Source organism: Melospiza melodia, chromosome 9 (genome assembly GCF_035770615.1).
Source record: "Melospiza melodia melodia isolate bMelMel2 chromosome 9, bMelMel2.pri, whole genome shotgun sequence".
NCBI classification, from domain to species: Eukaryota; Metazoa; Chordata; class Aves; order Passeriformes; family Passerellidae; genus Melospiza; species Melospiza melodia.
In genome coordinates this window covers 15,258,081-15,278,720 of record NC_086202.1, presented here as the reverse complement: position 1 = coordinate 15,278,720, position 20,640 = coordinate 15,258,081, and the positions used below count along the sequence as shown (strand labels likewise).

The 20,640-nt window shown below is 37.9% G+C and overlaps 2 protein-coding genes across 12 annotated transcripts in view; one reads left to right on the top strand and one right to left on the bottom strand.

Moving 5' to 3' along the window:
- Nucleotides 1-14,279, bottom strand: part of BLNK (B cell linker) — a 90,049-nt gene extending 75,770 nt beyond the window's left edge. For 3 of the 6 annotated variants that reach the window (XM_063163440.1, XM_063163443.1, XM_063163441.1), the window contains exons 1-2: nt 11,370-11,459; nt 7,768-7,830 (exon numbers count right to left, since the gene is read on the bottom strand). In XM_063163440.1, coding sequence (XP_063019510.1) covers nt 7,768-7,830; nt 11,370-11,444 — 138 coding nt within the window. In that variant the 5' untranslated portion in view covers nt 11,445-11,459. Of the gene's footprint in view, nt 1-7,767; nt 7,831-11,369; nt 11,474-14,145 lie in introns of those variants that run through there. The other 3 variants (XM_063163444.1, XM_063163446.1, XM_063163447.1) reach the window with 3 other exon arrangements.
- DNTT (DNA nucleotidylexotransferase) overlaps nt 1-20,640 on the top strand; it is a 148,439-nt gene that overhangs the window by 32,269 nt on the left and 95,530 nt on the right. For 4 of the 6 annotated variants that reach the window (XM_063163457.1, XM_063163451.1, XM_063163452.1 and 1 more), the window contains exons 2-3: nt 14,175-14,199; nt 14,467-14,580. The exons of 1 other annotated variant lie outside the window; for it this stretch is intronic. The gene's annotated coding sequence lies outside the window, so the exon portion shown is untranslated. Of the gene's footprint in view, nt 1-14,174; nt 14,200-14,466; nt 14,581-19,546; nt 19,614-20,640 lie in introns of all 6 variants that reach the window. One more of the 6 variants, XM_063163455.1, reaches the window with a different exon arrangement.

The following is a 20,640-nucleotide window of genomic DNA, read 5'->3' as shown; positions in this document are numbered from 1 at the left end:
TAGTAGCTTTGTAGTTGCAATATCCAGACAGGTTTCAACAAAAGAGTATTCCTTTTCTTGCCTTTTTTTTTTAATGGAAGTTCTTTTAATATTTTTTAAATAATTTCTAGTTATTTTTAATTTCTGCACTTAGGACTCCAGTTAGTTCCTTGATTAAGAATAGCAGCTTGAAATGTATCTCCTTGGAAGTTTATCTCATTTTGGCACTAACATCACCCACTGCCTCAAATAAAATGTTAATATTCAAGGCCTTTCCAGGTTCCCTCTGTTTGCAATAGAAACTTAGACTAAAGTCAGCTGTACATAATGCAATCCTGTTTTTACATAGAAGGCTGATGAATTTCTCTCTTTCTGAACTCAGTAGAAACAGACAACTTAAAACTTCAGACTCTCTCCAGCCTATTCCCAAGGAGTCCCTTCTTCCTGCTGTATTGTCTGGTTCTCACAGGGTTTTCTTGTTTTCCATGGAATTGTACATGTGTTCACCTTTCCAAACCAACAGAGCCCTAAGAGTCGGCCCTTTCTTGGAAAAACTCCTCTATAACATAAATTTTTAACTTTGTTCATGCTTTCTTATGAGAATTGCTAATATTCAGCTGGCTTTAGTCTTTACTGCAGAAAAGTGTACTTTGCCAGAAGGCTTTGGAAATATCTCTCAGTGTAAGAGCACTATGGTGCCCCTCTTCAGCCACCCCTTTATGATGAAGTAAGGAGTGGAGAATGAGGAATTGTATTGGAAACAGATAACAGGAAAGCAGAAGGACTAAATTCTGATTAGGCATGCTAGAAGATTTCTGAAATGGTTAGCAGCTGGTATTTAACAATGGGGTAGTGACTATGGTTTCTGGCTCAATTTTTAATTGTTACTAATGATTTTGTACATTGGTATTGTGAAGCAACTTACGTGTATTGTCAAATCTCCTGATCTTTCGTGAAGGAACAAGTACGAAAGCAACCAAAATAAAGGTTCTTCTAATCACAAATTCTCTAAAGAAGGAGTGCACTTTTATAACTAGGATGCTTGAACAAAACCAGAAACAGGAGGAGATTGAAAATTACAAAGCCCAAGGCTCTCTGGAGTTTTCCTATTTTTCAGTGAAGGGCTTACAAAGTCCACGTTAGAAACTATGACACAGGGGCTTAATTTCCACAACTTCTCACATTCTTTTTCATGTTCCCTGAACTTGAAAGGTACACAAAGCTCAACATTTAAAATTATCAGCAAACTTTAAGAACAAAGAATTCTGTGTCAAAAGATATTCCTTTAATCCATATTTAATGTAATTATGACTATCATGACATTTAGAATTCAATTGAATTGTTATGGCTGGGGCTTAAAGACTGGAAAGCAGACAAGCACTTTACATCCTTTGCAACTACTACATAAAACAAACAAAAAAAGTTAAAATAATTTCTGGCAGCAGCATTTGGAATATGAATAGAAATACTCTTCTGTTGCAGAAAAAAAATAAGGGGCCACTCCTGCAATAAATACTTTTGCATGGGCTCAGGATTTTTTACTGCAGGATTCCATTGCTGGGTTATGACATTAGACAGTTTTATTAAGTTGCTTTTGATATATTTGAAAATACTTGGCAGAAAAAGAATTCAAAATTATTGGATAAAATTCAGTTTCTAAGCTAACTATCATGGGAATCCAGCAATAATGATGTTTGACTTTGTATCTCAGTCTAATAATTTCTTTTGAGTGTTTTATTTGCTAATATTCATATATGTTTAACTAATAACTTGATTGCTAAAATGACATGTGTTCTTGTGTGCCAAGAATGATGTGTATTTTCCCAGTGCCCTGGATTTCAGAAATTGTATCTACATTCAGTAATCCAGCTTCATATTTCTTTTGCCTTTTTTTTTTTGAGAATAAGGATAAATATGCAGATTTTACTTTTACTTTACAATTGTCTTATGCAGTACCCTTGTACCTTATGATCTGGTTGAAGATGATTGATAAGCAGCAGAGGTGCTTAGCTGTAAAATATCTTTCTTTTAGCCCATGCCTCTTTAAGGTGACTCTTTGCTTCTTGTTATGGGATAAGTTAAACAACATTTGTCTTCTTTCTAGGACATGCTCTTACCATTTTCTTATTTTTGAAATGACTCTGAGTAACTGATTCTGCTTTCAGAAACAGTTTCCTATTTGGTTAGAAACAGCAAGAAACAGAACCAAAGCCCTCTGGACTTGGCAGCTGCTGATGTTCAGGGGACCCAGGGAGCTGTTCTCACCTGGCCCTTTGCTCTGCCCCCCACTGCATCCCTGTAAGAACTGCTCGGGGGCAAAGCTTGCACTGCTCTACTCTTTGTTATGTTTTCTGCTTTCTCTTTTAATGCTTTGCATCTGTCTCCCTGGAGAAGGAACTGTTTTCAGTTTCTTCCTGCCCTGAAAACTTTCATTTTGAACAGCTTCATTTTAAATGTGTTTTCAAAGTCTGTGAGGTACTTGCTAAAGGGATAGGTGCTAAGATCACTTCTCTTTGCACAAAACAGATGCAGCTCTTAAGGTGCACAGCTCCTACTACTATCCACTCTTCACTGAGAAAGTGATCACAGCCTGTAGAAATACCTGGAAATTAAGGTGTTTCTGAAAAAAATACTTTTGATATCTAAGGCACTTCTGCTGCCTCTGACAGGAAACCTTTACGTATGTGAAGAATGGAAATGAGGCAAGCCTGAAGGAGTGTAAATCCATGAGGAATGTCAGTAGGAGAAATTTCAATTCATGACCAATAGAAACTAATTAAGGAGCAAAGGGAAGGAGGGCCCTGGCTAAAAGAGGAGCAGAAACAAAGCACTGGGTGTTGGAAGGCACTGGAGGCAAGGAGGTTTAAAAGGGAGTGGGTGAAGAGGGGCTCAGTTGTGGTGAAATGCAAAGGGGAAGGTGGCAGATGGTAGATAAATAGGAGAAAGCAACATCAGAGCAATAAAAATAGTGTAAAAATGCAACTAAATTAATGCAGTTATATGGTCTAATTTAGTTTTGTAGCTGAAGATGTGTATTTTTGTAACATCAGTTTTCTGTGGTGAGCAATCCTTTTTTTTTTTGCCATGGCAACCTTGTGTGCTTGCCAAAGGCAGGACAAACAATGCCTACATCACTTCTACTTCCAAAACAATTGGGTGTGCCAAAACTTTAATATTAAAGTTTTGTGTCATTGCAAAAAGCTTATTTTATGGCTTTCTGAGATATGCAGTGTATTATTAAACCCTGGATGTGCACTTGGGTCATTAAGGTGTCAACAGCCAGCTAATGGGTGGGACTCAATAGTACCTGCACCTGGGACCATGCTTCTCTAAACTTACCTAAGCTTGCCATGCTTGCTTGACACCCAGGGAAAACACTGCAAGACTCTTCGCTCTTTCCCAGAAGAATTAACTTATAAGAATGTACTTAGTAAGTCTTCAATTTCTTTTGTTTATATAGGACTTAGAAAAGAGCTTTCCCCCCTCTCTGGAAACTCAAGGCATTCATGGTCTGAATTTTTTTTGTAAAACTAAGTATACAGGGGTGGATGTCAGATCAATCTGAAAAGTACCTGATGCTGGTTATCTTTTTTCCAAGCAGATATCCAAGCCACCTAAACCAATTTTAATGTCTTTCTACCTATTCCCATATCTCATGCTGTGAAAATATCACTCCCATCATTGGGAAATACTCTTTTAGCTGAAACTGGGGAAGGTGGGAGATTTCAAATAGCAGCAGAGGAGCTCTAGGTGTGGTGTGTTTGGTTGTTGTGGTCACCATTGAAAGCAGATGTGGTTCCTGTGCTTTCCTGTCTGCTGCTTCTGCATTGCAGGGATGGGAGGGAGCACCCAAGTGAGACCAGGGCTGTTTTTTCTGGACAAGAGCTGCTTTTTCTCAGTAGCAATGCTGACAGAAATGGATGTCAAAGGACAGGCTCGGTGAGTTGAACCTGACAAGCTCTGGCAGTGTTTTGCACTGGCAGGGAGTCAGGAATCTCCCACAGGAAGACACCAGTTCCATTTTTAAAATATTATTCAAAAATCCCCAGTAGAGTATTTGTGAATAACATGGCTCTGGTTTTCTCCAGGGCATTCCTATTCCAGCCATGCAATTCAAAACACATTTTGAAAGAGCAAAAAAGATGAGAAATACATAAAAGTAGTTTAGAATCAATGCCTGACAATTTTTGCTGTGTTTAGATTTCTTTTAGTGAATTTCTCTATACAAATCTAATAAGAAAGTCTCCTATTTTTAGTTCTGAAGTTCAAGTAAAACTTCCCTGTTTTTATATATTTTTCTATCTGTCACTGGGAATTCAAAACAGAATTAAAAAAAAAAAATCAAGCAAACAACCTACACTTAGAGGGAACTGAAAAGCCAGGAGCACACTGTAGCAAGTTCAGACATTAAAAAGCAAGAGAGAATATAATATGCTCTGTGCAATGCAGCTGTGGCTTAATGCTGATTTGCACATTAGGACTAGATTAGCATCACTCAGATGTGACCTGCATATTGAGTAACTATCAAAAGTATGGTACTATTGATGAAAAATGAAACTGCATGGTACACTTCAGATCTAATATACCAACCTTTTGTGTTTTTAGATTCTACAGAAGTGTAAAAGAAGACCTATTACTTCTAAATTTTTATGAAATGCATGTAATTTATTTTCCTAGAAAAGTTCAGTTGGATGCTCAGTATGTTTATAAAATAGAATATGATATTACCATAAAAATGATTGTTTTTTAGCCACTCAAAGGGAAGAAATATTCAAAGAAATGACCATATAAAGGTTGATTATTTTTATTCTGAAGGCAGTCAAATTGATTTAAGGTGTTGTGGCCAACTCATCATAGATTTTGTGGCTATAATGCCTGCATGACTCCGAACACTTTAAAGTTCAAAAAGACCTTACTGTTGATAAATGTTTGATTCACTTTCAAATAAAATGCAGTTTGCATTTGACATGAAAGATTTTGTGCTCCCTAAGTTGTTTCGTGTTAGTTCAGTGGCAGGCTATAGGATAATTACTTTCTGCAGCATTCTCCCAACATTTGACAATATTCCTCTTTGGAAAAATTGAAAAGATGGGTGTCCTCACTGGGAAACCAGGAAATAAGGGCACATCTGGTGGGTTGGTGTTTATATCTTTGCTAAAAGTGCAGTATGCTGGCTGCAGGTCTTTCTTTCCAGGAAAGCTTCCCTCCAGTGCTGCCCAGAAGTGGGCTGGCACGACCTCTGGATTTTGGCACATCTCACTGGCACAAAGCCCCTGCACAGCGTGTTCTTAGGGGTCAGTGCCATAGCAGGGCTTTGGGGCAGGCTGGAGGAGTGACACTGTGAGAAGAGGGGGTTGGCTGGGAGTTGTGAAGGCTGGGATGGGTTGGTGTTGGGGTGGCTCCCCTTGGGGTGCCCTGCCTGCCTTCCCAGGCACTCGGATGTGCCTTCTGCAGCTGGGATGGAAGACAATCTTCCAGCTGATGCAAAGGTAAAACAGCAACTTGGGCCCCTCTGAATGTGCTCACTGTGTTCTCAGGTCAGATACCACAGAGTTGCTTTCTTCTTTATCTGCCAGGCTAAAAGGAACTTTCACTTTTAGTGATTCCTAACAGATCTCATAGCAAAACCAGATCTGTAGCTAAATGTTCATCTAACTTTTGCTAGACACACAGAAACACTGCACATGTATTGTGAGATGTCCATATGTGCACAGGGTGTCTATGCACACACAGCAGCAAACCTGTATTTGCTTTTTAAAAATTATTATGCAAAGGTAAACCTGTCACGTCTATTTACTAGGTGTCATCAGGCTTGTTCAAGTGTTTTTAGGGTTTTGGGCTTAGTTTTTTTGGGTCATTGGTGTGTAGTGATAGATGGCCAGCTTTTCTCTAATGATTCTAATCTCAATGTCTAAAGGGGATACTGAGCTTCTGTTTAGACTTTGCAGACAGGAGTAGAAAGAAATAATATTCTTCTGATAACTGAAGGATAAACTGAAGTGCAAACCCTCAGGTTCTTGCAAAAGACAGTTAACAGGCACATAACAGCTTCAGGACTTGTAGGATTTTTGAATTCTGAACATCTCTACAGAACAGTAAATGCAGTTAAGGAATCATGCTATATGTTATGTAGAAAACCTCAGATTTTCTGAGTGGCAATGACCAACATGTGGTTACTCCATTGGATACTGTGCTTTCTAAACACACCTTGTAGCAGATAAGGAACATTTAATTTCTGGTGTAGTACAGATTTCTCGTGTATTGGGCTAGGAGCTTGGAATAAAAACTTGGCTGTTGATTTAATTACTTTAAAGTTGATATAAGTGTTAGCTTGTACATAGGTGAACAGCATCTTACAATTAGTCAAATAAGGCTGTTAATGATAGAAAAATATAGGTATTTGAATTTTTTTAGTATTGTCATAATTAATTCTGTTTCAAGCATGCAGATTTATCACGTTGACAATGCTACTGAGCAATTCAATTAAAGAATATATAAAATTTGGAAGAAAGTTTCTACCAGTGTGTGAGACCTGTCTCAATTTTTCTATACAGACATAAAAAATGTATGTTGCTTATTGTGTTGCATGTATGATGCCGTGTTTTTGGCAGTGCAAAGTAGTCTTTAAAGCTATTTAGAAGACACTGCATAGTTTGGATAACATACTAGCAAATACTTTTGTTTTTACTCATACTACTTTTCTGTTGTAGACTGTCCAAAGGTCATCCATTGTTCTCCTTGCTTTTTTCACATGTGTTTTGAATTGGTTGCCACTAACATCTGAAATTACTTCTCAGTCCACTGCTGCTCTACAGCTTTATTTACAGAGTCACAGGAAGCTGCCACGTCCACCCTTAACTTTAACTTCACTGCCTCTCATCCAGTGATGGGGACTGCAGCACCTTCAGTGATCCAGTTTGTAATGGATGGATGGGACAGGCATCAGAGTGGACTTGGCAGCTTTGTCAGCCCCACTGCATTGGTGTGAGCTGGTAAAACCCAGTTTTACTCTGTGGCCATGGTGCACCTGCAGTCTCATGAATCATGTTGCAGCACTGAAGCTCTTGTTAGAGTAAACAGCAGATATAACTCCTGATGCACCCAGGAAACAGTTCTGTTTAGCAATGAATTGCCAAGCAAACATATTATCTCTGCAGTGCATAAATGCACCATAACAATAATTTTACCTTTAAATAGATTTTAAGGAACTTCCTTCAGTAGTTACACAGATGGTATTATTGATAGAGGAATTGCTGCAGTTCAAGGAGTTACTTTAGTCTTCTCTCCTTATTAGTTGCAATCAATTAAACATGCTCATACAAAAAATTCTACAGAGGTCAGGAAAGGACATTATCAGATTTTTCAGGCATTGTTTCTTTAAACTTTTTCTACAAAATTTATGTACAATTCTCTGCTGGTAAATGTTCTTGATAATGCAAATTTTATCAAAAAGCTTTTACATAAATGATGGCTTTAAAATATCTATATTGTTAAAAAACCCCACAACCTCCTCATATTTCATGAGCTGTCCCCTGCCACACCTGTGTGCTGATGGCTGATTATATCTGCTCTTTCTCTGGAGGGGGGAAGGCTGACTGGGATTTCTTTTGTGTACAGGGATTCCTTGAGTCAGAGGTGGAAATCAACCCACTCAAATGCAAAATCAAAGCAATTGATGAAGTGTGTATAGAGAAGGAAACATTTCACATTATTTCCTGGCACTGTAAGGAGTACAATCCCCAAGCTGAAATACATCTGAGTGAGAGATCTTATGGAATATTTGCTTACCAAGAAATGAGATCCACTCATGCACAGTTTTTCTACAACCACAGCAGATTCAGGCATTCCAAACTGAGGTGAGAAAAAAAGACAAGATTACAATAGTGTGAAACTTGGCATTTGTAAACAAACTAATTAATATTTCCATGCTCAAATACTTAGGGTTGTGGAAATTGTTATACTACTTGACAAAGATAATTAGAAAAAGAGTATTGAGTAACTGTAATGCTCAGGCAGTGACTTTCACGTAAGAGATAAGAGACACAGTTTTACCTCTTTCTTAGGAAGAAAGATTACAGGGGATAAGGGCTAATGAAATTGTGGATGGAGTAGACAAAAAGAGATTTCCAAGCAGCAAATATCATATAAGTGGAGCAAGGAGCCCAACAGGAGTACTGTGGATTGCTGTGGGATAAGAAGCCAGAATTAGAAACAGTTTAAAAGGTAACCTGAGGAAAAAGCTAAGCAGTAGCCATGCCATCATCCCACAATGGCTGTTTACCAGCCTCTGTTTGCTCTGCTTGACTTTGGTACCAGCTATTTGGGCTGTGTCTTGCACTTACCATGCTGATGGGCATTGCTGGAAAGAACTCAGGCTCAGAAACAGGGTTTTTTTTTTTTTTTTTTCTGTAGCTTGGCTGTGGTAATCGTGTTTTTTAACAAAGTTGATGTTAATTATAAATTCAAATGAAACCAGAATGTCCAGAAATATTACATCTTGAAATAGAACTAACGACTGAATAGTAGTTTGGAAAAAATAGACACATTGGATTTTCTGTTAAGGAGAGGAAAAGAATGCATCAAGGCTGAAGATGTCCTAAAAAAATCTCATGGTGTGTTAGATGGCTTAGTGTGGCTTTTGAAAGAAATTAACTGTTATGCATAGAAAGTGGCAAAATATTTGGGAATCTTTTCTTTAAGAATGTACCACTCTCAAATTGAGTTTTAGTATTTGTAATGCTTAGATGTAAATGTCAGTATCAGTAGTGACCAAATCAGATGCTAACAGAGAAATATTAGGGCTATAAGTTCTTACAGACAGAGTTATGTGGCCTTCCTAAGATAATTCTGTATTTCTAGACTACTTAAAACTGATCATGCTTAAATATTCAGTGTGTATTTTTTCTACTTTTTGATATGAAAATGTCCTGTTCAGATATATATTCTTTTTTTTTGTCTGTTAGCTGATAGGCCTTGGTTTATAAATTTTTTTCTACTATGATTGGGAAGAGTCCTGCTTGTTTGCAATGCAGAATAGATCACAATTCAAAGGAGAGGGTTGCTGTGGTTGTTGGACTAGTGTCATTTGTGCATTGTGTTAATTTGCCATCTGTTGAATAGGTGTTGGTGAGAGACAAATAATCAAGGCTATGGACTTTCTGCTTCTCTTGGCTGCTGCTCATCTATTTCTAGTTTCTACCAATATCTTCAGTTACTGGCTTGATGAGCTGCTTTTGAGCTTTGCCTTATGCTATTAATCAAGCTTATGTGTAAGGGAAAATTTGTTCATTTTACATGGTTAATGCATTAGGCAAGTGGGTGTATTGCTGCTGGTGTTTAGTGATGACCATGAAACCTTTAATTTTCTTGAGATTGCATTAACTTTTCTTACAAGTACATTAAGATCAGTACTAGGAGAGGGACCAGACTATATGGCAAATGGAGGCCAAGTAGATAATCTCTGAACACAACATGGAATATTTCAGTGTTGCAACTACAGCATAGGTGCAAGATGACGTTGAGGTACATCCACATGGCTAACAGGTCTCCATTACTATCTTCACTTACTTATGAGGGAAAATGCAAAATCTGTGTGGTTAATTATTATTTAGTAGTTAAGGTATTGATTTTATACAAAATTCCTTTCATGAGGCTGGAAACACTTTGCAGAATGGCTAGTCAAGAACTTCTGTATTTATGACACAGGAAAATTTGTCATTAAGGCTTAAATTTCAGAAGATTCTAAAATTGCATGGTACACATGTACATACCCATTATATGTATGTATTGTGGCATCAACATGAGTATACCTCTTCTAGAAAACCCAGCCTCAGTCACAGACCATGGAAGCTGATATTATTTTCCTGAAGGTTAATGTATTATTTTCTGTTCAGTGCTCGCTGCTTGTCTATCTTGTGTACCTGTCCTGCACAGTACTCAAAACCTTCTCTGAACACAGAATGACTTTTTTCAAAATTGAACTGTTCTACAGCGCTCTTTATTGTCCAAGTGCTTCAGATTCACTAATAACTCTTTATTCTGAGACCACTCTCTGACATGATAATTTCATTTGCAAGGGGAGTTGATGTGCATGAGAAATAAAATTCACACTATATCCACTGGGTACTACAACTGCTTAGATCTAAGAGATATACATTTATATCTGCATAGTAAATATTTTGCCATTTTTACCTTCTAAGCAGAGCTGCCACTGTGGTTGTGGCTCTTGCCTCCCACTGCTGCAAGTGAAACACTTGGGAAATGTCATGTTTTCCTGGGTGACTTGCATATCTTCAGGTGAAAGTGTTGTGCTGGGGTAGTAACAGGATCTGATATTTCAAGGCAGAATTTAATCAATGTATTTGTTTTCTAGTTTTCAGCCAGGCCTGGCTTTGAGCACCTCAAAATTTCTGTAATGGCATAGAATAACACAGAGACGTGCTGGTTTCTCTGCATTGGCAAGTTTTGTGAACAGAAATGAGAAACCTTAATGACCATGAATTCTCACTGTTGGTGTAAAGAAGGTACTGGAAAAGACTGGTGCTCTTACAGTTAGAATTAGAATTAACACAAGAAAAAAACCTCCTATATATAAAATTACATAGAGTAACTGGCATAGAAACAAACAAAAGAGAGATAAAATGAGGTTATATATCCAATTTCATGAATGGGCTTTAGAAATTACAGGTAGAAATCTAAAACCTGAATAATAGTATTCAGTAGGTTAAAAGGAAAAATGTGATTAAAAAAGGCTGTATCATGGAGGATATATTTTATATATCTGAGAGGAGATGAGTAAGATAGTGAAAGATGTCTGAAAATGAGCTTGGAATACTTTGTGCAATTCAGGTTATTTTTGATATACTAGAAACAACCTTGTAGAACAAAGAAATATATAAGCCAACAAAGGACTGACTCAATTCCCCCCCCCCCCAAAAGTTCAAGTACAACTTAAACAACATCTAGCAACTACTGTGTGTATATATGTATTGAGAAGAAAACATGAAGAGTAGATTCTTATTGACATGCTGTAAATTTTAAAGCTATAGTCACATATAAAACTAGACATACTTTCTCTGAAATAATTATTTTTTCCCAGCAGGAAATAAATTTGGGCATGAAATGTCTTTTCTCTTATAAGCAATACTCCTGTGAGAAAACATTTTTTGTATGGTTTGTAATGTTGGAGATCTTTGCTTCTACCATGAATTAGATTTCTACAGAAAACTGAAGTTATATATTAATATAAGTGGTGACTAAACTATTTTTAGCACTTTTAAATATTTGTGGTAGATGTAGGATAAGATATCTGGTTTTCAAGGATAAGTCCAGTGTTTCTGCTAGCTGAATATAGACTGAACTCTCTAAAGTCTTACATACAGATTCAGTACCTGTCTTAAGAGATCTGCAACTTGAAAAGCTGTCCAGTTCTCAAACTCCTCTTGAGATGGTAGTTTTGTGGTCATTCTTCTCTCCAGGGAGAAAAAACTTGATCTGCATGAGTACTACTGAACTCTTGCTTTACTCTTTTTTTACTGATGTAGAAATCTGAAGGGGAAGTCCTTTTTGCAACTTTTTTCCTGTTTGGTCCCTTAAAGTGAACGCCTGTAAAGGGTGATTTAGGAAGTCCCAATGTTCTTATGTGAGTGACTCCAGTATAAGGAACTGGTTGTTATATCAACATATGCACATACCTGTCATTACTGAAAAAGTTCAAGTGTCTCATCTGCTATCCTTAAAATTTTCCTGCATGTTTTTTTACTGTTAGAGTGACTGACAGGTCAGGTGTTGCCAGTGAATACCTTTTTCCTATTTTCTGACTTGGCAGAACACTGAATCTGGCAGAACTCCATTCCCAGAGTTGCAGGAATATGATTGAAGCTCTTGCATCTTAAATTTGGCCTCCTCAGAAAAACCTTAGAGGTACTTGGCTGGCATATTATGAAAAAATGATGTTGAATTTCATAGTGCTTTTTGTTGTTCAGTGTTTCAGAAAGTTGGCTGTGAGTTTTTCCAAGAGGGGTGCCATCTTCCTGGATGTCAGGAGGCAGCAATATTCCTTCCATTATATGCAGAACCAGAAGAGAGAGGTGCATGTATTCCTTACAAGACAGTTTGCTTGCCTAGTTTGAGTGCAGGAGTGATTTTGTCTGTTGTAGAGTTGTCATGAGTTGTGAAGGTGGGAAGCAGCTCGGTAGGAGATGTGTGAGTTACAGGTTTAATGGCTGCTTACACGAAACAACCAAATAACAGATGGCATCAGGTGTGGAACATTAATAATGTGAAGTGCAGGCTGTTTGCTTACCGAGTAGGTGTTAGCAGTCCTAGTTCAGAACATCTCAAAGGCCAATTAAAAATAGTGCGTTAAGAATTTTGCAGTTCAGTGTGTGCTGCCAGCAGTACCTGCTCCTCCTCCTCCTCCCCATCAGGCAGGGAGCATTTTTGGAAGTACTGAGGTGCTGAGAACTGCTCCTGGTTGCCAGTTGCTGTCTCCTTCCTGCAGTGCAGGGTGAGCTGCAGCTCTGCCCTGCCAGCTGCCCCACCTTGCTGTGCCCAGGTGTCCTCCTTGTCTTACCTGTTTCTCTCTGCTCTCCCTCAACACTAGATTGTGGCTAGTTCTTCTGTGTTGACATTGCCTTAATTTGTGTTCTAGGCTCTTAGGACAGTCTCTTAAAAGGCCAGGGTTAGTGCAGTCTGCCTCTGTCCACAGAATGAGGCAGGAATCTGTTTGGGAAGGTCCTGCTCAGTTTTCTGCTCCCAAAGGGGCTTTGCTTCAACCAAAGAGACTTGTAAGACTTGCAGGAAATATTTTTCCATTAGTGTTTTAGTCAGATTAAACATAATGACAAGAGGGAAAAAAAAAGAAAAAAAAAAAAAGACCAGAGACGTGGGGAGGCTCATCTGGGTTCCTGCATCTCCTCTCTTGATGCTGGTTTTGCCCTTGGCTCAATTGGTGCTGTAGTTCTCCGTCCTTCAGTGTGTGTGACAGAAATGGAGAATATTGTCATGCACTTCCACTTGCTTTCCATTACCCTCAAGAGGATTATTTCAAGAATTGTTGGCTGAGGAACCCCAAATTCCATTACTGATTCTACCTAGTACCCTCATACTTCTAGTTCCTCTGTGTAATGTATCACACCTCCATGGTGTGATAAACCCAAATAAATATGTGCACTTGGACGCATGTTGGCTGTGAGGGCTCTAGTGGGAGGAGTTCTTGAGCAGAATACCGAGGCTTCCAGACTTCCCCAGATAAAGACAGGCCACCGAAATGGTTACTTTCCTAACTTTCAGGTGCTTACATAAAATTTTGAAGCAGAATTTAGATACCTGAATGTGAAACAGTACTAGCCTAGGGCAGATCAGGCTCGCTTGCTACTTGAAAATTCCCTGGAGCCTCCTGATCTGCTGTGAACCCTGTTAGGCTTAAAAATGTATTTGGTATGTGTGCAGAGAGTAATCTGCTATTTTAGAAACTTGTGTTTTACTGGAGACATTAACAATTTTAATCTGCACTGTTTTACAATTTTATTCCTCCAAAAAAAGGTAGAAATCTGATTCTATATATTAAGAAATTTCGTTTTCTGATTCCTAATAAAAAAGGACATCTAGTGCTTGAGAACTACCAAATTTCAGAGGAATCTAAATGTGAGCATTTTATACACCAGGTATTTTGTCCTCTAAAGAGAAATTCATTCCCATACAGAACATGTGTATCAAGCAGAGTTAACACATCTTTACACTCTATATTGCCTAAAGTTCATTTCCTAGAGTCTGAAATGTGCAAGCAACATAAAAACCAAGTTTTTGCATGTTCCAACTCCTTGGCTTTTTGTAAATGAAGTTCTCAATTTGTGATTTCATAGCTAAAAAGCAGTATAAAACTGTTTCCTAGGTCATACCACTGGCATTTCTTACTGCTCTGTATATTCATGAGCATAAGCACTAAATGTGTTAAAAGTATCTCAAAACTTCCACAGTAAAGTTCGGTTTTGCAAAACCCCTCAGCAGCAGCAAGCAACTTGTTTTACTGGATGTAACATTGGAATACTGCCCCAGGAAAATACACTTGAGCAAATGGAATATTACAGTACAGAAAATATGAACTGTTGTCCCTGTTTTTTTCCCCCAAATTTATATAAAAATAATGAAAGTAACGTGACTTACCACATACTCTTTTTTTTTTTTTCTCCCAGGCACACATGTTGGAGTTGATTCCAAGTAAGTTAAAGGAGCAGTTTCTCATGTCTGCTCTTCCTCCTAAACTGTCCCATATGTATCTTCTTGTTGTTAGTGTGATTGACAGGCTTGGCATTCATGGTGGGTGGGAGAAAAACATTCTTAAAGTAAAAGGCTAGATTATACTCATAGTCTAAATAAGTCTATAAAGAACGTTGGAAAATGAAGTCTTGCTTACAGTTATCTGTCTAGAAGTTTGATAAAAGTCTTGCTAATTGGTTTTGTTTTATTTTTTTTTTCATTTAACAGGAAATAACAAAAACAACATAATCAACAGAAATCACAGAGTCTGAAAGGGACCTGGCGAGATCTTGGCAGGGCTTCAGCAGAGAGGCAGGATCAAACACAACTAGAGGAAACTGGGTCAGTCTTGGAAAACAGTTCAGTAACCCATTTTTTTAACTGAGTTGTTGGGGATGCATCAGATTGACCATGTCCTTAAGTGGAACAGCACCAAGGAGATCTAGAATAAATTTTCTGCTCTGCTGCTGGAGGGAGCAAAAGGAAATGTCTGTTTGTAAGGATAATTGCTGTCTAAGCACCAGATGGGCTTGGCTGAGACATCCTGCTGATTCTGAAGGAGCCAACCCAGTTTCAGGAGCATTTGTTCATAAGTAGTGGTGTGAGAAACTCTTAAGTCTTTTCCCTTTCAGCACACTCTTCAATTTGGCTGTCTCTTTCTGAAAAATGAGGTGTCTAAACTGGTCCCAGTATACTCTTTAGCTCATGGAAACCACTTTGGCTCAGTAATATCCTCATAGACTTTAGGAATGCTTACTGTGCAGCACCCATGGTATTAACAAAATCCTGAGTACAGTTAAGACCAGGACAAATCCCTGTGTAACTCTACTTGAAATACTCCTTGAGTTTGGTAGTGATTCACAGGATATATTCTCAATGAGAGTCAGACAGACACTGTTTGTCTTACAAAAAACAGTGCTTTAATTATGTTTCTCTAGTTTGTATGTGATGATTTTTATGTGGGACCCTAATAAAAAGCATCAGTTTTAATATGAGCTTTGTGCCCCTTATCTAGGTAGCTATCATAATGGGGAAGGAAATGAGACTGGTTTGACACAGTTTGTTCCTGAAAAGTCAGTTTTTACTGCAGAAACAATTTATAGCTATATTGAGGCCCAACATTTGCTTTGTATATTTATGAGGTTTGAAGTTGGGCTGACTGCTCTCTAGTTTGCTCTCCTCCTTCCCCCGTGATGTTCAAGGTGAGATATTTGCCCTGTAGATATAGGAGGTATGAAAACCCCATTCCAGAGTCTCGAGTTTCCTTTGTGACTGAAGTAGATTGTTTTTAATGATTTTGATAAGTCAATTAAGGAGTTTTTCAGAGGCCAAAGAGACCTACACCTGCCTAAGAACTTCATGGATCTTTGCCAATCTCCTTGTTTGCTGTCACAGTGTTTTCCTCCATCCTTGTTTCTGTGAGAGCATTCAGTGCTGTAGCAAGGAGAATCACAGGACATAATATATCCATGTTTGTCCAAAAGTTATGAAAATCTTCATGTTATGAAATGGGCACCTGGGTTTTTTCCATGTCTGTTGTTCTAGTTTTGGTGTATGGCTTTTCTTGGGATCACAAAAGACTGAGAGCCAAAGAAGCCTCAAATGGAAAAAATACGAAGACAAACCTCAGATCCCCAAAAATTTGCTGAGAATGGTAGTACCGTTCAAGGCTATTCACTGATTTGAAACCTGTCACCTTTAAATCACTTCCACTACATACAATTTGCTGCATAAATATGCCCTTTTTCTTTATTTCAGTAATTCTTTAATCCATTTCTGGGGCATGTAGTTTCAACTGAATGTTAATTACTGCCGAATGCTGGGGGATTTTTTTTGCAAGTTTTGTCAGAGAGGCTGGATACATGACATAAACCCCATTGTCTCAAGGACAATTGCTCTTTGTGTTCTCACTCAACCTTCTGAAATCTTTTGATATGGCTTTTCTTTGTTAGTTTGACCTTCTCTTTGGATCTAGCAATACATTCAGCTGTTATTCTAGAGAGCTTCCCTACAACGAACCATGCATTAAAAATGTACTTATTCTCATAGGTATTTCTTTGTAGCCTGGATTTTGCACCTAGTTTTCTTTATCTTTTCAAAAAAATCATGTTTTCAACTAGTACAATAAAATATATCAGTAATAAAATCACAACCTGCTACAAAAATGACAATGTTCATTAAAAATTCTCTTTGATTTTTTTGAAGGCTGGAATTGATGCTGTAGTGCTTGGTTGTGATATCCTTTGCCAGTACTCAGTATTCTTTGCTGTTTAACTGAGCCACTTTTTTGATTATTATTCTTTTGAACATGTTGGTAAAACTTGCTGTCTGTTTCTCTAGATTTATGTGCTGCCTTGTATAGTTTGCGCTTAGACTTCATATAGTTTCTTTATAAAACCTCTCTTTTGAAATTCATCTGTGTTGACTCTTCTGATAAAATATGGAAAAATGTGTACACAAACAGCTTTCCATCTGGCAACGTTTTTATGCACTAAAACCAAGTGAGTAAATTTAAAAACAGCAATTCAGTATTATTTCAGTGTCTTGCCTAGAAATTTTATTTAAATAAGGCAACTTAAATTTGAAATGCTGTGGCTGATGCTTGCTTTAATTTTTTTTAAGTGTTCTCTGATGGGTTTTGTTAGTGTAATGAATTCTTCTTCAACCACTATTGATCTTTTTGAGGCTTGAGCACTGATATATGTAGAAAGTATTTTACCATGCCCATGACTCTTGCTATGAAATAAATGGAAAAATGTCAAAGTAATACCTCAGCTCTCAGTGGGCATCACATGATATTTTACAGTGGAAGATCTCAGCAAAGTTGACCCTGTTGGTGCATCCAGTGCCATGGTCTGTTATGGTACTGCATTATAGTGTGTCTGTGATTCTGACATGGAGGTTTCCTTCAAAAACTTGTACCAGGTGAATTCTGAAGGTCAGAACTTCAGTTCCTCTACTTATTTAGAACAACTGAGATAAAACTGGAAAGGATAAATAACAGGGTGAGGGGAACAGGGCACTTCAGAATCCAAGACCTTTCTGTAGGAGAGAAGGAGTTCTGAGGGAAACTGGCTAAATATTAGAGAGAGAAGGGAGAGTCTGAGAACAGAAGCTGCAATATAAAGTTGTTTGGGCAAGGTATTTATTGCTTATTGTCACAAAGACAGCATGTGGAAGGAAGGAAGGAAGGAAAGGAGCAAGAAGTGATTGTTTTGGGAGGACCAAAGGGTTCAGGGAAGCATGCTATTCACTATTCAAGAGGGACGGGGTGGAGCGTCCATGTAAGCTGGCCAGCATCCAGATATTGTTTGGACCAAAAACAAGCAAACCTCCTCTCTACTTCCACTCAGCAGATCCCTGAAAATGAAGTTGGGAAAATGAACTTCTAAGCCTCTTAAATAAAGGCAGACAAAAGGAGGAATTCCAAAGAGCTTGAAGATAGATTGAGAAATCGAAGATAGAGAAATTGAAGAGATTGAAAAAGGGAGAGGGTTTTAGAAGTGGAAGGGTACAAAAAGTAAAGAAAAGGAAAGAAGAGACAAGCTATATAAATAGACAATGTTTCTCAAGGTTTTTGGATTCATAAATAGGGCTTTTACATTTCTTATGTCCTTAGCTTGCTGACATAGATAAAATTTAATGAGCAGAGTGTGACAGTCCACAGAGAATATGATAAAATCTCAATAAGAAGGACCGTGAAAGCTGAGAGATCTAATTTTTTTAGAATTCTGACTGTATTTGAGGATATATCAAAAAGATATTTCAAGAGATACTGTGTTTATGATAATAAATTGCAAATGAAAAAGCTATCAAGAAGAAAATGACAAACTGCTTTTGATTTTTTCTCATTTGACTCACAAACTTAAACTCTGTAATTTCATAACTTTTTATTCTGGATCCTTTTTATTAGCTTGATTTTGGTTATCATTAGGTAATGGTAATGTTGTTGAACATCTATCACCATGGTATTAAGTGAAATTACATCTGAGTAAAATGCTCTCATGATTACAGGAGAGGTATGAAAGGAAAAAACAGTGATAGATTTTTTTCCCACACCAAATGTGGAGCAGTCTTGTATTGTTATATGCTGAATAAAGCCAGAGTTTGGTGAGCTTATGTCAATTCCCTTTCCATTTTTTTGTGAGCTTGCTTTTGTCAACCTTCCTCCCATAGCTTTAGCATCTCCAGTTCCATTGCCACAGAGATACTCAAGACAAACCATGAATTTTCTCACAGGTATTTTCTTTGCACTGTTCAAAGTGCTTTGTATGAATCAGTGACAATACAGAGTTGGTTCTGTTTATTCTCTCCTCTTTTCTAAAGCCAGCAGCTATCCTAATCATGTTGGTTTCTTTCCAAGGAAATGTGTTGCTTATTGGAAAAATGCTGGGCGGGTTTTGTTGTACCAGGTGGAATTAGTGGGAATGAGGGTAGTAGCTGGCTGCTGCTTATGTTGGTGGCATGAAAGTGTATTTCAAGATTTTTTGCTGTTCCTGAGGAGCGTATTAGGAAATGCTTGCCTCAGAGTTCATTCATATTGGAAACGAATGGAGGACACTCCAGTAGCACTTCTCTTGTGTGTTGTAAACATTCCTCTGCTAAGCTTTTTAGGGGTCTGGATATGAGGTGTTTGGTATGCATCCATCTGTTGACAGCATTATAAATATTGCATTTCTGACCTTCAGATTTTCTCTTTTGATCTCTGGTTAAATGATGTATTTGCCAGTTTGACACTGCTGACATTCTGTCTGTTTGGTCTAGCATTGTTATACCACGATTCCTTGTGATCCCATTGTCATGGGAATGATATATCTCAAATGATGAATATACTTTGAAGCAATGTGGGGAATAAACACACTGGCTAAACTGCATTTGCAAGAAGAATTTTTATTGTAAAATTCCCACTTCAGTGTACAGTGTAAATTATTTACCTAATGTTGATGTATTTAACATTGCTGTTTTATCAGATAGTGTAAAGGAGAATAGGCTACTGTTTGGGGGGATAAGAAGTGTCTTAATTATGGTGTTAAGCAGATTTCCCCTTGCTTTTGTTTTGTCTTGCACTGCATTGGGCAAACCTGCATTTGCCAGACAATAAACTGAACAGTAGTAGAAATAGAAGCTTCCTGTTTTCCCTCAGTGATGAATGCTTCACTTCTCTAGAAATATTCTTTTCTTTAGAACCGGTGAATATTAACTGCACTTCTAGAGAAGTGAACCATAAACCATAGGAAGTTAGAAAGAGATTAAGTTAACTCAAACACTAAGTTAACTCTGTATGGTATTTTTCTTATGCTTCTTTTAGGTTTTTGAACACCTCAAAAGCAGTCCTACTTTAGAATTCCATGCCTGTTTTCAAAAGCTGATTGGAGGTATAATGTGAATAAAGACTTGGTAATGTTATCTACATTCCTGATAAATTGAAGTCTGTTTAGATTCAAGTATTTTATGAAAAATCAGTGGGAGTTTTTTTACGCATAACCTTCATGTCCTCATTCCTTTGTTATTAAAATGAAATGAGAACTTAGAAAAAAAAAGTTGACAACAAATGTCAGGCTGATAAAAACCTCAGCAGTGACCTTCAAAGCAATGAGATTTGACTATGCTATGGTTATCCACTGAGGCCAGAAGTTAGAAATCAGATGATGCAGTGATGACTTTCATCCTCTGGAATGTACATGTTCTGCATAACATCCCATGCCTCATTTGTCACCTCTTCTCCACTGTCCAGAGCATGATCTATTATTTCTGCTTGTAATTTTGCATCTCTCCATTGTTGGCAGACTACAGCAGACCACTGAATTCCCTGGCAATTCTCTCCTTTTGGTCAGCTGTGCCCCAGTTCATAACGCTTCATACACTGTGCTGTATCTGTGATTGGCACATATGAGTGCAAAAGCTGTGAGAACAGACACTGGCCCTGGTACATCTGTATCAGAATGAATTGGAATGGCCCATAGCTTTTAACAGATTAGAAGTTATTAAAAAAAAAGTTGCTTTTAACTGTATTCATCTCCACTCTTTCCTGTTGACTTGGGTGGCTGACCTGTAGCTGGAATTTCAGGCACAGAAATAATTGTATTGTTTAGAGTTAATATTTTGTCACAGTGTGTGCTGCGTGCACTCTGATCCAGTGTCCCTGTCACATCACTGACAGGAGGCCATCGGTGTTGCTCCACTGGCCAGTCCAGCTTTTGGATTTCTACTGCCAGTTTGCAGGGTGCTTACATCAGCCTCAGCCATGTCTTTGTTTCTGAAGTTGAAGTAAGATCAATAACATGTGAGGGACAGTAACCATCAAGTAATTTTCATGTTGCACTCTGAAAGCCTCACAATCACTGACTCATTAAATAATGAATTTTTTTACTGAGAATCTTGCTCACCTCTTTCCTCCATAAT